The 16625-nt window shown below is 35.7% G+C and overlaps 1 protein-coding gene across 2 annotated transcripts in view; it reads right to left on the reverse strand.

Moving 5' to 3' along the window:
• Nucleotides 1–16625, reverse strand: part of LOC142319097 (PPP2R1A-PPP2R2A-interacting phosphatase regulator 1) — a 58272-nt gene that overhangs the window by 14142 nt on the left and 27505 nt on the right. For both annotated transcript variants that reach the window (XM_075355999.1, XM_075355998.1), the window contains exons 3-4: nucleotides 16357–16527; nucleotides 2516–2724 (exon numbers count right to left, since the gene is read on the reverse strand). In XM_075355999.1, coding sequence (XP_075212114.1) covers nucleotides 2516–2724; nucleotides 16357–16527 — 380 coding nt within the window. The remainder of the gene's footprint in view (nucleotides 1–2515; nucleotides 2725–16356; nucleotides 16528–16625) is intronic.

Below are 16625 nucleotides of genomic sequence, written 5' to 3' on the forward strand. Positions count from 1 at the left end.
ACCCTCTCATAAAATTTTCATCCAATTTCCTTCAACCATTTAAGGATTGCTTCCTTCAGATCATCATCATTAGCAAAACGCTCCCCCCCTCCAAGGTCTCGCCTGAGAAGACCAAACAGCTGGTAGTCACAGGGTGCTAGGTCAGGGCTGTAAGGCAGCTGAGACCACACTTCCCACTTGATCTTTTGCAGTAACTCCTTTATCACATGAACTGAATGAGGAGTATCATTGTCATGAAGAAAGACAACCCTGATGCTTAATCTTCTAGGTTTTTGATCTTTAATGGCTTTAAGCAATTTTTTGTCTCACAGTAAGATTTGGCATTGATTGATGTTCTGCAGGGAAAAAATTCACTGTAAACAACTCTCTCAGAATTGAAAAAGACTCTCAGCATAACCTTACAAACATATGGGGATGTTTTCAATTTTTTGGCTGTGGCAAATTTTTGTATCCCCATTCATGTGATGCTCATTTAGTCTCAAGAGTGTAATGAAGCACCCAGCTCTCATCGCCTGTGATGATTTATTTCAAAAACTGTGGACCAGTCCTGGAATAACATTGAAGAAAAGAAAGAGCAGATGCAAAATGTTGATGTTGTGGTTGCCAGTCAACAGATGTGGTACCCATCATGCACACATGTTGCAGTAACCAAGCTGAGCGTGAATAATTGCAAACACACTACCATAACTGATGTTAAATTCACTTGCAATCTCTCTAATTTTAATGCGCCAGTTACTCAAGATCATTTCATTCATGCGTTCCGCGTACCCGTCATGTTTGCAGTTGAAGGATGCCTAGCATGCAGTTCGTCACTTCCATTTGTTCTTCCGTTTCTGTACATTTGACACCATTTTGTGATCATGGGGCATGACATTGCATTCTACTGTATTCTTCCACAATCTGACGATAAATTTCACAACAATTGTAATTTTTTGCCCACAAAAATCAGACTACTGAACGCATTTCTATGCTGGATGAAATCTCTTGAGGACACACCATATTGACAACATTACACATGTACTGAATGTCATACAGAATTGCGGCTGGGGGAGCGTGAAGACAGCATAACCAGTGCTGCCACCACAAGACATTATATATCTCTTTCGGTTTAAGAACACGGCAATGATATAACTTATTTTTTGATCCACCTCTCATGTATATATATATATATATATTTTGCATTCTCCAAGGTTACTTATCAGACTGACAGTGACTACCATTAATTTTCAGGACCTTTCAAATTATTCACAAACGTAATTACTAAGCAAATAAATGTTATTAATGTTTCTAAAATACAATTTTTTTTTAAAAACTGAATAAGCATATATGCTGGTTAGCAACCACACAAAGGGTAAAAGCACAAAGATGACCCATTTGTAAGCTGATGAAGTTCATGACCACACGCGAGATAATTTTCTGCAACATTATCTTTAATAACTTGAAAACTAACAAATAGCTAATTAAATAAGCTAATTGATTAAGTTCTCATAACCCCAGGATGTGCACTACTGAACCTATAAAAGAAACAATTATGCTAACCAGAATCTTCAAACATAAAATACTATACATTCATAACATAACCTAATTTTGTTCATATACACTGTACGTAAGAATAAAACACAACAAAAACAAATATAAGTACAAGCATAAAAATTGATGTACGATTTTAAGATTCTCTTTTGCCTTAAAATGAAGGGCTATAACAAAAAAGAACTACTTAGATAATTATTCACATATCAAACAAATTAAAATGTGAATCATTACAAAACAGTACAAAAATCAACAATTTCAATCCCTCAATGTTACAGTAATCAGAAAATATTACTAATAATAATAAAAAATGAAAGTAACAATTAAAATTTAGCATTTAATTCTGAAAAGGATAATCAAAGAAAGTTATGCAATTATTTTTAACTAAAATATATTTCTTCTTCACTTTCAATGAATTTGATGTTTTTGATTATTTTTGCTACAACTCACAATTTGTTGAATTACCTACTAGCCAATTTAAGCTACATTACTAAGAAAGATGATCTATACATATATTAAATAAATACTTTATTCTGTTTAAATTAATTTTTCAGTATTTTTATTATTGCTTTTCATTTTTATAGAATCTTTCGACTACTTATAACAAGATCTTGGCTTCTTCAGAATGAATTTTTTATGGTTAAAAACAATTAAAAATGTAATTAAATTTTTTTAATTTCAAAGAGAATGTTTACTATCTCAATCACTGAACAAAAAGAGAATTTCAATGACAGAAAGAGTAAGAATCTGTTTTAATATGTCCAACTTTTCATTAAAACATCTGAAGCATATCTCTGTAAATGGACCCCAAAAAAGGAAAGGCAACAAACAGATATCCAAAAAATGGATAAAAAAATTTCTGCTGTAAGGACGCAATTAGTTCAATTACTTCATATAAATGTGTCTCAAATAAATAACTGGTCTGATAATTTAATTACATTTCCAATCAATGGATGAAATTATATTAAAAACTATAATCTTTTACCTAGTTTTGAATTTGCCTGTAGGACTAGGAGATAAATTTGTTTTCCAAGGATTAGAAGAGAAACCTTGCCGAAAATTAAACATCCGTGTAGGAGAAGGTGATGAGCAACCTGCAGGAGAACAAGGTGGAAGATATACCTGAAGTGGATCACAGGCACGTGTTTTACTGTTGCCACAATTTACATTAGTTCCATCATTAGTTTCAGTCAGCTGTAATGAAATAACACATTATAATGTAAAATCTCTGTTAATGTTGTTGCAAGTTATTATAAAAGGAGGCTGTAAAAATAACATATAATCCTGCTAGATACTCTATACACAACTGTGTAGATGTTAATTTAATAAATGTAAAACTAGAATCCGAAGTAAATATTAGGATATAATACATTTACTAAGTTGCACACATCAATATAACTTGTTGAATAAAGAAAGTTTGATCTAAATATTTTGTGTGATAGCAAATTATGTAACATCCCTCTTTAAGGACAAATTATTGTGCATTCATATAATTAGTCTGTAAAAATAATGAAAGTTACAAGTAGTAATGTTCATTACAAGAACCATTCAAATTGGAAGCTAATGTAGCAACTTTTGTGCAGAAAAACATAGATAACTAATGAAATTCATCACAAATTACTTGAGATATAGAATGAAAACACGTTCTACAAAAAATTCTAGAATTATGAAAACAAATAAACAAACTGAAAATATCAACATGGAAGAACTAATTAAATTCACATGAAAGTGCATAAAACTGTTTCTTGAGTATCAAACTATATGATCGTTAGGTGCCTTGTTCATCGCTGCAATCAAATCAAGGGGGGTAACAATGCCATTCAGCTTTTGTATTTTCTGAATCAATACTGCAGAAAAAAAAATGCATTTTTGGAAAGTCTTACAACTAGAGATAATTTTGAGTGCATCATTTCTTACCTGAAATGAAACTAAGCAATTCACATTAGTAGACACTGATCACTTTTTATATCTTGGAAAAATACTAAACAATTCCTTCTGTCAACATGGTCAGTATTGTAGATTCTTTTCTTTGATCATCAAGGTGTTATGAATAGTAAATTCATATCTAAGGTAATCAATAAATGCAACAGTATTTCGTGAAATGCTGAAGAAACTCAGAAATGTGATCAAAGATCAACAGTCAGAAAAACTCACAAAATATCATTTTACTTATCCATGACAATGCCACACTGCATATATCAGGGTCACAAAAGTTCTAAAACAACAGTTCAACATCCAATCTTTCTTTTTCTGATTAGCCTCTGGAATTACTGTCAGATATTACTTCAGGGGATGAATGAGGATGATATGTACGAGTGTAAATGAAGTGTATAGTCTTGTACAGTCTCAGTTTGACTATTCCTGAGATGTGTGTTTAATTGAAACCCAACCACCAAAGAACACCGGTATCCATGATCTAGTATTCAAATCCATATAAAAGTAACTGCCTTTACTAGGACTGAAGCTTAAAACTCTCGACTTTGAAATCAGCTGATTTCAACCATCCAAAGCTGTTACCTTGCAATTTTTGTATGTTTGGTACCACAAAAGTGTAATATTGTTTCAAAACAATGATATTGGTTTCATAAAAAGATGTCAAAAATGAGATGTTACGAGTAGTTATCATGTTTACATGTAGCTTTTAGTGGAAGCACAGAAAAATTAATGCTACATATGATACATGTTAAAATAAACTTAAGGAAAAATAACACTAGAATTATTTTTTTTAAATAAAAAATATATTATGCTAAATTTTTAAAATCTTTCCTTTACATGGAAAGCTGACAAGTGCAAGCAGCTTTTGGACTTTCCCTTGTAGTAACAGCAATACAAAGTAACATTATTGTAATGTAACTGTTATCAATTGTATAAAGTGTCCCAAAAGTAACATGGATTTATATTTACAAAATGAATTTTTATTTATACATGAATTACCGAAGTTGTGACACTTTGAAAGAGTAAACATTCTGATTAATTATGGAAAATATCCTCCATGTCCACATGACATTCACGCTATCTTTTGACAAACTTATGGCAATAACAAGTAAAATTTCTTCTCTAAGTTCAGGAATGGTTAGCATGTATTAGCTGTAAACCTTGGACTTTACAAATCCCAAGAGATAAAGGTCACAAAATATAATATCTTATGATCTTCGTGGCAAATTGTAATCACTATTGCATAAAATCAGCCACCCATGAAATTTCTTCTGTAAGAACTCGATGGTTTTGCATACCAGATGACAGCCATCCTACTTGAAGAACATCTATCAACATCAAAGCCGAAGTCCATGGCTTCCAACTGCATTTTTCCTGATGTGAAAAGTATGCAGGGATTTAGGTGGATTTCCCCAATCAGCATATTACACGATTTATTTTGTGCTTTTCAAGATAAGTTGGCCAGAGTTGGTGTGATTAATTCAGGTTTTTGTGTAGAGTGATGGGCTATTGATGATGTGCGCCATGTCTTATATGTCTACCACAGGTATGAAGCTGAACATGCCAAAGTAACTAGAGAGTTTGCAAGAATCAATTCTGGTTTTGACCGACAAGCTAACTGGAAAACCGAAAAAGAATGGAACATAGTTGCTGGCTTCTTTAGATTCTTAGTCCTGTGGAGGATGGCTGAGGGGGGCCTGATGCTGTTGTAGATGTATAGATAGAACAGCAACTTGGGTGCATACTTCACCAAGACAGGTGTTTTGGCACTGAGCCCTAGTTAGCCAAGATATTCATTGTTAGGATGAGATGACTGTGTAGAGAACTTTGTAAAGCTGTGGTTTGGGAGTATGTAGGCGTTGACCTCACTTCTGAAAGCGGACTAGAGCAGAGAGAGATAGGGTATATTTTCATTATAGGCTTATTAATTGTGAATCTGTTTCAAGAGGACTTTGAGTAAATTGAATTGTAGGACAAAATTGTTGTTGTTGTGATCAACACTTGTTTTGTTGGTATGAGGACAGTATTTTTGGTGTTTAAAGGCTCAATCAAGTAATTATCTGTGTGCATAGTGTAACTGAAGTTAGATATAGGAAGAGGTTTTGTGTGAAACCTTTGGTGTTAGAGGAAGGCGTGGGATTGCTCTTCCATGAATTGATTAGATAACTGGGGGTTGTTAAGTTATGGTAGGTGGTTGTACAGTCAAGGACCAGAACTGTTGCTCTCCACATATGCGATCTAGAGGGCAATATACAGGCAGAGGATGTAGTAAAGGGGCTTGTGGAGATCGCTGACCCTGAGCTACCTGATATTTTTATGGACTATGATGCGACCCGGTTACGAAGAGACGAAGATTGCAATCGGCAAACTGCCACCACCTTGGCTGTACACATAGTACAGAAGAGTCGCATAAGGATTGGCATGGTGTCATGCAGTGTTGACAATATGGAGCAGCCCCTGTGCTGTTTAAAGTGCTTTGAGATGGGCCATACAGCCAGAGGATGGCAAAGGAAAGACAGGTCGGGCTCTTGCTTACTGCAAAGCCAAGGGTCATAGAGCTAAATTGTAAGACGGAAGCATGATGCTTGACCTGTAGAACAGAGGGGCACAGAATGGGGTACTCCTCATGCCCTAGTGGACCCAGAAAAGAGACAGTTGAGGAACGTCAGTGGAGGACTGGCTGTAGCCCCACGAAAATGAAGGTTATCCAGATTAATCTGAATCACACTAGGCTGGCAAATGACTGCTGGCTGGATACTCAACAAAGGTGGGAACAGATGTTGTGATCATCTCAGAGCTGTATTGACTTGGATGACTGCTATACCAGGAGACAGGAGGATGGCTTTGTGGTAGCATATCTGTATATGATGTGCACCTTAATAGAAGCTTTGTTCGGGCAAGAGTTGGTGGCATCTTCTTACATGTCATTGAATATTATGATCGAAAGATTTGAGGAGGCACTGACTGCTTTAGCCAGAAACATTCTTACACACCGTCCTGCTCTCTTGGCTGGAGACTTCAACTCTTGGTCTACAAGTTGGGGCTCCGCCAGGACAAACATAAGGGGAAGGATCCTTGCAGATACAGCTGCTACTGTGGATTTGGTTTGCCTGAATGTGGACAGTATCCATACCTTCAAGAGGGGCACAACTGGATCTGTGGTCGATCTTACATTTGTCTTGAGGTATATAATGCTTGCCTCACAGAGGGGATATACCCCACAGGTGGAGATGCCAACAGCTGGTTAGTCCTCAAACCGGGGAGGGACCCGTTGTAGAATAACCGTGGTGGTGGAGAGGGTGAGTGGACTCTCCGCCAGTCAAAACAGCTTCTGGAAGGGGAAGTCCATCACTGATGTGGTGAGTGCTGTGTGCCAGGTTGTGGAGAGAGCCACAAGGAGGAGCTGAAGGACAATGTGTGTGCTCGTCACTCTTGACATGAGAAATGCATTCAACTGAATTTCTCATGTCCGAATAATGGGGTTGCTAATGGAATGTGGAATTCTGCTGTACCTCCTACGGATGATCAAGTCATATCTAACTGGATGTAGGTTTATTTGCTGCCTGGAAGATGAAACAAATAAATACTTCAGAGTCTGGGTTGACACGATGCTCTGGTTTGGAACACAGGCCATCAAGGAGGCTGCCAAAGTGAAGACAATGAGGTTGTCTCAACAGCGGTGGCCCAACCCACTTGTAAAGGAGACTGCTGGTGGAAGTTGCATGTGCCATGATATTATATGGGGCCGAATTGTGGGGGAGCATCACTAAGCACGTGAAATATTTAGGACTCGAGGCTTCACACAGGGGATGCTGTTTATGAATAATCTGCACTTATCACACAGTTTCTAAGAAGCCAGCCAAGGTCTTGGCTTACCTATGGACCTGCTGATTGAGCAAAGAGACTTCGAGCACTGGGACCTCTATCTCCTGCCAATAAGAGAATTTCTGCTGATATAGAAAAGCTGTTGTTAGGCAAAGCAGGTGGGACGAGGGGACAAAAGAGCGGTAGAGCCACTGAATTGTTGGCGATATTAGAAGTTGGCACTGAAGGACTCATGGCTCGCTGGATTACTAACACAGTTTCTGGCGGGCCATGGAGGCTATAGAGCTTACTTGTACAGATTCTGTTTGGATTACTCTGACCTTTGTCCCACATGTGCTGAGGAGGAGACCCCTCCTCCTTTTGTTGTACACGATTTGAGAATGAATGCCGAGATGCTAGAAGCCTTGGGCGCAGAGGTCATGTTTAATCCAGAAGACACTAAGAGAATTATGATGAGAGGACCCTTGAATGGAAGGCTATAGAAGAGTACTACATTAAGAAAGTAAATGACAGATTACATGCCTCGAAGGAAGCTTGACAGGGAATTCGATGCCAGAAGGTGCTGAGCCAGACAAGCCCATAGCTGAGCACTTAGAGGGCCCTCTGACCATGTGGCGGTGATCTTTGTGCAATAATGTCGTGGGCACTCCGCAGAAAGGGGAAGGAAACAATGTCTGCCGAGGCATTTGCATTGGTGGCACCCTGACAGAGACCAAACAGATGAATGGGTTTTGTTATAAGTTTAGAGGGTCTAATAGACAATCTCTAACACCCACCAGGGCTAGGAATGAAGAATATGATATGGCGACCAGGATTGTCACAAGACGGGTGACTTCCTCTACAGGGTTCAGGATGAAGGTCATTATGTATTTCTCCATCACAACTAACTCACTCCTAACCAGAATGTAATTACTATGATATGTTTGCTTCAGAGAGCGTTCCCAACCCGAGAAAAAAATGGTGCAAATTTAATCCTGTGTTAATTTTGAGATACCTATATATTCCTTGAACAACTCATACCATAAGTATATTAGATGATAAAACTGTTAACAGTTGTAGACAAACTGATATGTATCAAAAGTCAATCGAACGAATGTAACACAGACACAAGATTAACAAGCATCCCATGCCAGGTTTACTACAGGAAAGTGAGTAAGTGATCCCCTACTGCCTTTTTCACCAATTCAAATGTAATGTGGCTTGGCATGTTTATATTCAAATGTTCATATCAACATGCTAAGCCAATTGGAATTTAAGTCATATTCAGCCCTTCAGGTGACACTTCACTTTACAGGCTAATTGCATTGCATTCATAGAAAGCAACTATTATGGTTGACTCTTGTATTTCAGATACTACAGTATCACAGCCATACAATAAAACACAGACAGTGTAAAGCCACAAATGAGCCATAATAAATATACCTACCTGTAGCTGTAATTTTTTTTCTGGGTGAAAAACGCAATTGCATGTTCATTGCCCAGAAACAATATATTTGTTGTACATAAAAAATGTAAAAAACATTAATTAAAACCTAAAAGCTAGCAACATAAAAATACATCTTAAAATTAAAAAGCCTGTAATGGATGCTAAAAGTGATTAAAAAAGAAATTTTCAAGAATAAAAATGACCATCTGGCATACGCCAAATGGTATACACAGTCAACAAGGACCATATAATTAATTAAATTTTTGAATCAAGATGCACAGACTATAAATCACAAGATAATATCACTGCATTTTTCCCCAACATATTTCCCGTCAGCACCTGACAAGTTTAAACTTATGATGCAATACCGAAATAAATACAATTTTCAAGGATGTGGTGCACTGGTAGTTGGCAGTCACAGCAAGAACAAAGAGGTGCATCTGTCTGCATCATCAGATATCCATGAGTGAGCCTAGTGTGCACCCTATTTCCAAATGACAAGTAATAACTTCCTCTTGACAGTTATTTCTGCATGAGGACACTGTGCTTAAGTGGATGAAATTTATTGTTAATAGTAGCATCCCATTCACTTTGCCACTCATCAATGAACTCCTCTTCAGGAAAAAGATAAGATCAATAGAAGCAACGCGACTGGTAACAGTAGGCTGAAAACAAACCTCTTTTCCAGCACTATATGCACACTCATTGCCTGAAATTTAAATATGGCGCGGGATCCAGCAGAAGCCCACAGATGTATTCTGTCTAGTCATTTACGAAATAACACACTGAATCTCACAGACAACAGGGCGTCTGGGGTACATATCACTAATCACCTTTAAGGCACTCATGGAATCTGAGCAAACGAGTACATGTTGAAATGTTGGGCTAATTATACTTAAGGCCTTATTACTAGTAAACAGCTCGCTCCTCAATGAAAATTCTGGGGATGCCAAACATGTATGTTATGTTGCCTACAAAAGCATAACCAACAGTATTAACATTTTTACAGCCAAAACTGTAAAATTAGGATTCATAATAATTATAATATTATATAGAATGTGTTTTGCAAAATAACTGGATTTGTGTTCTTTTTATTATACTGACAAAGATCAAAGCAGTAATTAACGAGAGAAGGCCACCAAGGGGGTAATAACATGGAGCAACAGTAAGGACTGGAAGCAGTTATATATTTAAAGCTGAGGAAAGGCACTGAGCTCTGATGCCTAGCACAGCAGTAGATCTTGGCTGTTCCTGGTATCAATTAACAAGCTGGTTGGGGAATACTGCATGAAAGGTTGGATGAGTCGGTTGCACAAAAATCCGAGCCACATAGGAGCATATCATTTGCTTCCGCCTATTCCAAAGAGATGGCTCACCACTGTCCACCAGCAGACTTACCACAAGCATTTTTCTGGGTGTTGAATCAGTCAGTCAGTCAGGACAAAATGCTTTATAGGTATTCCCTATCAGGAAATACTTACTGATGTATTATTGAATCAGTAAACTTTATTGATGAGAACAGTTTAACTGGTGGCGCATCCCATTCACAATATAAGAATGTAAGATTTGTTCTTAAAAAATATCAGGAAGGAGGCTCTCCCATCAAAAGATCTCACTTTTCCTGATAAATAAAGTGATAACAGGCTCAAGTGGTTCACCTAAAAATGTCAGGAAATTAAGAGATGGAATGATACTAAACGAGATATTTAGTGATGAACAGAGTTGATCACTCTTGCATCTCACCAACATGGGTGGTATCAACAAAAAGGGGGTACACCATAAATCTTTGAATAACAGCTGAGAAGTTATCTTTTGCCAGGACCTTCTGGAGATTGATATAAGCGAGATTATCGATGAACTTCGTCCCCAAGGATTTGTACAGGCAAGACAAATTATCAAATGTCAGAGTGGAATGGAGAAACCTGCTCCATATCTTATCTCTTGTACTAACTTAACCTTCCCAAACCACTGTAGAAAATAGAAGTAGGTTACTTATCTATTTGAGTATAACCATTCAATCCAACTCTAGATGATATTTCCTGTGTCAAAGGTATGACCACAATACAACTTCTTGCTTGAACACTGCAATATATGCTTGATGTGTAAAAGAAAGTCACAACAACTCTGAACTACAGGAGGAAGAAAAATGTGTTAACCTTACGTCAGCTCACTCATGAGATTGCCTAACTTTTAAAGAATAGAGGGCAATTCTCAAAATTTGTACTGAGCAGAAGCTTTCTTTGTTGGCCACTTGAAAAAAGTATAAAAAACATTAAACTTTCAGAACCTGGTAAAAACAGATGTCTGTTTTGCGGCCGCTACATCAAAGCAAACCCACACAAATTCTGGTAATCAACAGTGTGGATCCTGGAATGTATTGAAACTGCCTGTTCTAGAGTAATCTGATCAGGTGGCCTTGATCAAAACCATTATTTTAGAGCTAACTAAAGTTCAAACAAGAAGAAGGATAATTCTGGTAGAAAGACAAACAGTTATGTACTGAAAACCACCTCAGTCAGTATACCACTAAATAAAACTCCTGCTGCACCAGCTGTGCAGCAAACTACCAAGATCCTAATGAAGGAATCTACCAAAAGATCGTTGTCTGGTGCAGTATCTCCAGCTTCAGAGGCTTCAAAATTCCCACCACCATCTCAAGATCTCTTTGAGAATATAGAGGCTCATTAAACCAGATAGTATTTGACAAATAATATGCATGCAGTTTTGTAATAACAGGAAAAGAGTATTTATGGGTACAAAAATTATTCAATGGACTGTTTGCAGTCTCCGTTCCCGCTGTAAGGATATTAAGATCCTAATAAAGGAAGAAAATTCTTTAATAACGGTCTGCAAGAAGATGTGTTCTTTTGGGATACATTTGCAAAAGATGCAACATTGAAACTGAGTGCAGAGGACGAGAAGGTGTAGCTGTTTTCCTAAAGCAAATAGTACTGGTCACTGGATAACACTAAGTAAAAACATCCCTGCAGTCTCAGTGAAGATATTGCCATTCAAAATCAATATCTACAACTTACACCTTCTATCAAATTTGGATGTCAGTAACAATAATCTGTCCAGTCTGTTTTTCCAGATTTCCTTATCCTGTTTAATATTTGGCAATTTCAATGTTCATCACATTCATGGAGTTCACCATCATGTTCTTCTCGAGGAAATATAGTTGACTGACTGAAGTAGAACTTATACACTTTGCTTATTGAACGGTTTCTGCCAGGGTAGATCATCTATTGATCATTTAGTTGCCCTGGAAGCTGCTATTCAAAAGGTCTTTTTACTTTGCCAACCCCTGATGGCTGTAGTTTTTGATTTGCAAAAGAATAGGATACACAAGGTAATCTCCTCACACTAATATTTGATGTTTTATCTAATACCCTTTGGGGAGCCAATCATATATGCATGTGTCGCGCTTCTACTGAGCTCTGGTCTGTTTCTGCTTAAACTACAGCTGCGTAGCTTATTCGTTGGCATGGGCCACCATTCTAAAGATACATAATGCAGTACATGATTCATTTATCCATCTTGCCACAGGTGCGTTTTGCTTAACCACAGATGAAAAACCCTTTTCACAGAGGTAAGACATGATGAAAGGGATTAATATTTTCAATGCTTCTGTGATTAAATTTTCATGTTTACTTCAACAAGCAAGCCAAAATGTATCAAAATTTTAAGATGTGGATTGTAGTTTTAATGTTTTATCTGCAGGTTTGAGCTGGTCATGAATCTCAACTGGTAACTCAGTACCTGCAATGTTTTCACAAAATGGATTCAGCACCAATCTCTTTGAGAAATCATCTTATCTTCTGAGAAACACCTTGCCAACTGAATTTTTTTCAACTTCACCTTCTTTGAATGAATTATTTTTCATGCAACATCACCGTCTTGTTTTCCAAACTGTGGTGAATAATAGTGCCTCCTTCATCCAAATTTTTCTCAGTATAATTGGAAGTGAGTAGAAACATACCAAAATGTTTGCTTTGAAGGTGAATAATTCGGATATAAAGCTTCTTAAATGAAAGCATGAACTTTTTTTGCCATTAATAAAATGTTTTATCACATCCTTGTAAATTCACATTCAACTCGTTTAAATGCAAAAATTCATGCTAAGTAAGTCAAAAAAACATATACTCATTATTCTGTAAAAACATTGAGAATGGCATTTGTTTATTCTGGAAAAATATTAATTAATTTCACAATTCCAATAACTGATAACCATCTGATTTCTGTATGGAAAAGAAGAGATTTTTTCTTCTCGCCCATTTCATGCATAGTTTAACAAACAGCCTATCGTGTAATAGTTGACTTTTATTAAAATTAACAATTTTTACAGCTTTACAAAGAATTTGTTTGAGATTTTTCAGCATATTTTTTGTGGCAAGAGCATGTCTGTGAAGGAAGCAGTTTTTTTCAGAAATTCACTGTTCTTTCTTATCACCTTCGCAACATCATTACATACTGGAATACATTTTGTCCAATCTACTACAGGTTTTAATAGCTATATAAAAAACATCAAAAAGACACTGTCCTGTTGCAAGATCAGGTATTGATTTGCAAAACAACATATTTTCTTTAACTGATCTGTCCCTATCACATCCACATCTCACCAAACATAAGAACTGAGAAATGTATGCCATATCTGTCAATTCATCAACTTGGACACTGAAAAATACATTTGAACTCACTTGCTGAATTGTCTGATCATGAACATTGGCAACCATGTCATCGATTTGCCTTGATATTGTGTCTTTAGAAAGTGGAATTTTTTTCAATTTTTTTGCTTCTTCCACATTTATTAAAGTACTGACCATTACAACTGCAGCAGGGAATATGAGATTTTCTGAGATTAAGTGGCATTTGAAGATCTTAGTTACTCAATGTTATGAGATAAGATGCTTCACCCACCGGGTTGGTCTAGTGGTGAGCGCGTCTTCCCAAATCAGCTGATTTGGAAGTCAAGAGTTCCAGCGTTCAAGTCTTAGTAAAGCCAGTTATTTTTACACGGATTTGAATACTAGATCATGGATACCGGTGTTCTTTGGTGGTTGGGTTTCAATTAACCACACATCTCAGGAATGGTCGAAATGAGACTGTACAAGACTACACTTCATTTACACTCATTCATATCATCCTCTGAAGTATTATCTGAATGGTAGTTACCAGAGGCTAAAAAGGAAAAAGAAAGATTGGGTGTTCCACCATAAGATGCTTCAATTTTACTTTTATCAGTATGGCTTTCAGTGTCTAATTAATTTTGATGGCTTCCTGCTTTCATTGGACAGGACTTAAAAACAAACAACGCACTGTGGCTTTTCAATGAGGTAAAACCTTAATTTAAATAACTGTCTGTAACTTTCAATGAAACTAAGCTTTTAAAAACTTAAATAAAGGCACCAATTGCAAGCTTTGCATTAGAACTAAACATATCTTATGCATGTCCCAACAAGATGCACTCACAGTGATTATTATGAAAGCAGATCAAATTACAAGGAGCAGGTATACTGAAAGTTGGAACCCGTAAATTGCTCATGTCTGTACACTTCATACATGCATGTTCACACCCATTGCTATCAATGCAGCTAAATAGTTTGAACTAGGTTTCATCAGGTCGGAGGGGGGGAGTCATGAAATATACATGATACATTTTTTATTTACTTTTTGGGGGCCATGGAGCTTAAAAGGCTATGAATCACCGATCTATGACAATGTGCATCTGCACAAGGATCACTATACTCAAGAAATTTTGGGCAAGTTTGAATGGGAAATTTTCAATCATCCTGCATACAGACCAGATCTGCCACCAAACAATTACCGTTTGTTCCCTCACATGAAAAACTGGCTTGCAACTACGCACTTTCACAACAATGATGAGTCCCAGGAAGGTTCACTTAGTGGCTGAAAAACCAGATGGTACATAGAAAACTAGTACATAAAGAAATACCAAAACTTAAGTTACTTTCTGGACAGCCCTCTTTAATACAGTATTTTGTGTGCCTTTTTATAAAAAAAATATTGAAAAAATTCTTCTACTACATTAAAAGCTTTCTAGGTTGAATTCTTCCATAATATGTATGTACATTTTGTAATATTAGCAATGATAAAAATAGTTATAAAATATATTTACTAAAATAATATTAATTTTACAAATATTTAAGTTTACGTTTTTCACAGTAGGTAAAAGAGGAAAAAATATAAAAAAAGAGAAAACTCAGATATCTGTTTAATTTCAAAAGGAAAAAAAAACAATAAACAGAAAAGAAATTTAGATATCTCTGTTTCATTTCACATATAATTTATATCATAGTAATGATAAAAGTTTCATTTCCTTTATCAAAGTAATCAGACATTTTCCTAACACTTTTAATTTGTATTAAAACATTACCATAATATACTGAATAACCAGGTAAATGGTCAGGTTTCCACTCAATTTCATCTGGCTTCTGCCAAAAAAAAAAGATTTCCATATAAACATTTTGTTGACATGTACAACCTGCCTGTATTAATATAAAGATTTTTTTATTAGATAAGAAAATAATAAACAAATGAATTAGCAGTTCTTAATGTTAATTTAAGTTACCTTCAGTGTGTAATAAAAATAAAACTTTCTTTACACATAGACAAATTTAACTACTTAACCCCGAAACAGAAATAAATGAGTTCAGCTGCTATTCACCACATAATGCCACTCATAAGTAATTTTCATGTTTCCTCCCACACTGCTACAAATGAATGAAGTTGTTTCAATTCCTGTAATTTTTTACAGTAAATAAAAACGCTCCATTTTTTCCAATGTCACACATCTCTAGATATATATAAATAAAAAACATTCCCTTTAATTAATATTAAAAAAATTTACATTAGTTAAATGCTAAGTCATATAAATTCTATTCATATTCTAACAGTATTGCTCACAGCCAACATTTCACATATCAATAATTTACTTTATCAAACAATGATTTACTAATTTATCTAGTAAAAATTATGACACAGGTAATGATCTGGTTTGCACAGGCACCAAAGACAATATCTATGATGAAAACATGAAGGATTTCTCTAATCTGAAATGTAACCTATTGAAATGAAGAAAATGAACCTATTGAAATCTGAGATGTAACCTGAAATATAGTTAGTGTAGTAATGTAACTAAAGGTTAGGTGCTGGTACTAATTAAAACACTGCTTGTTAGTACTAAATATTATATATATTCCTACTAATTACAAAATAACTTAAAAGAATATTTAACTAGTTTTAAAGATGTTTATAATTCCTAACTATGTCTGGTAAAATATCAGTTAAAATATTTAACATAAAGTTGCTGGAATGTGACATATACAAATCAGTTAGGTAGTTATGAAAGATGTGATTATCTTACACTACTTAAATAAGATTACATACATAAAATGTAATTATAAAGAAAGGTAAAGATAATAACAGGATTAATAATATTAAACATTTCCATCACAAAGAGATTGCTAAAATTTTAAGCCAACCAGCATCAATAAGAAGTACCCATAATCAGAGCTCACTGTAATAAAAAGATTTGTTTTCGCCTATTACTAAAAGTTAATTCAAATTTTATATATTTTTAAAAAATTCAGTTATTTGACATTCTAATTGTTTAACCCTACCCTCTCTTCCTTTGGAGGTGGATCTCCCACTAGACGAAGATCTTCCCACGATTGTGACATAGCCATAGCAGAATGTATTTCTCTTTCATGTGCAGCCTCTCTTCCGGCAGCATCTATACATTCTTCCTGTCGTAACTGATTTACTCTGGGAGCTCTTCGTGGTGATAACCCCTACATAGACAAACCAACAAAAATTAACATCACTGTATTACAAAAACATGGGTGTTTGACAGTTTCCATTATTTTCTATCATTTTATGACAGAAATAT

The sequence above is a fragment of the Lycorma delicatula genome, chromosome 2 (genome assembly GCF_047948215.1).
Source record: "Lycorma delicatula isolate Av1 chromosome 2, ASM4794821v1, whole genome shotgun sequence".
Lineage (NCBI taxonomy): Eukaryota > Metazoa > Arthropoda > Insecta > Hemiptera > Fulgoridae > Lycorma > Lycorma delicatula.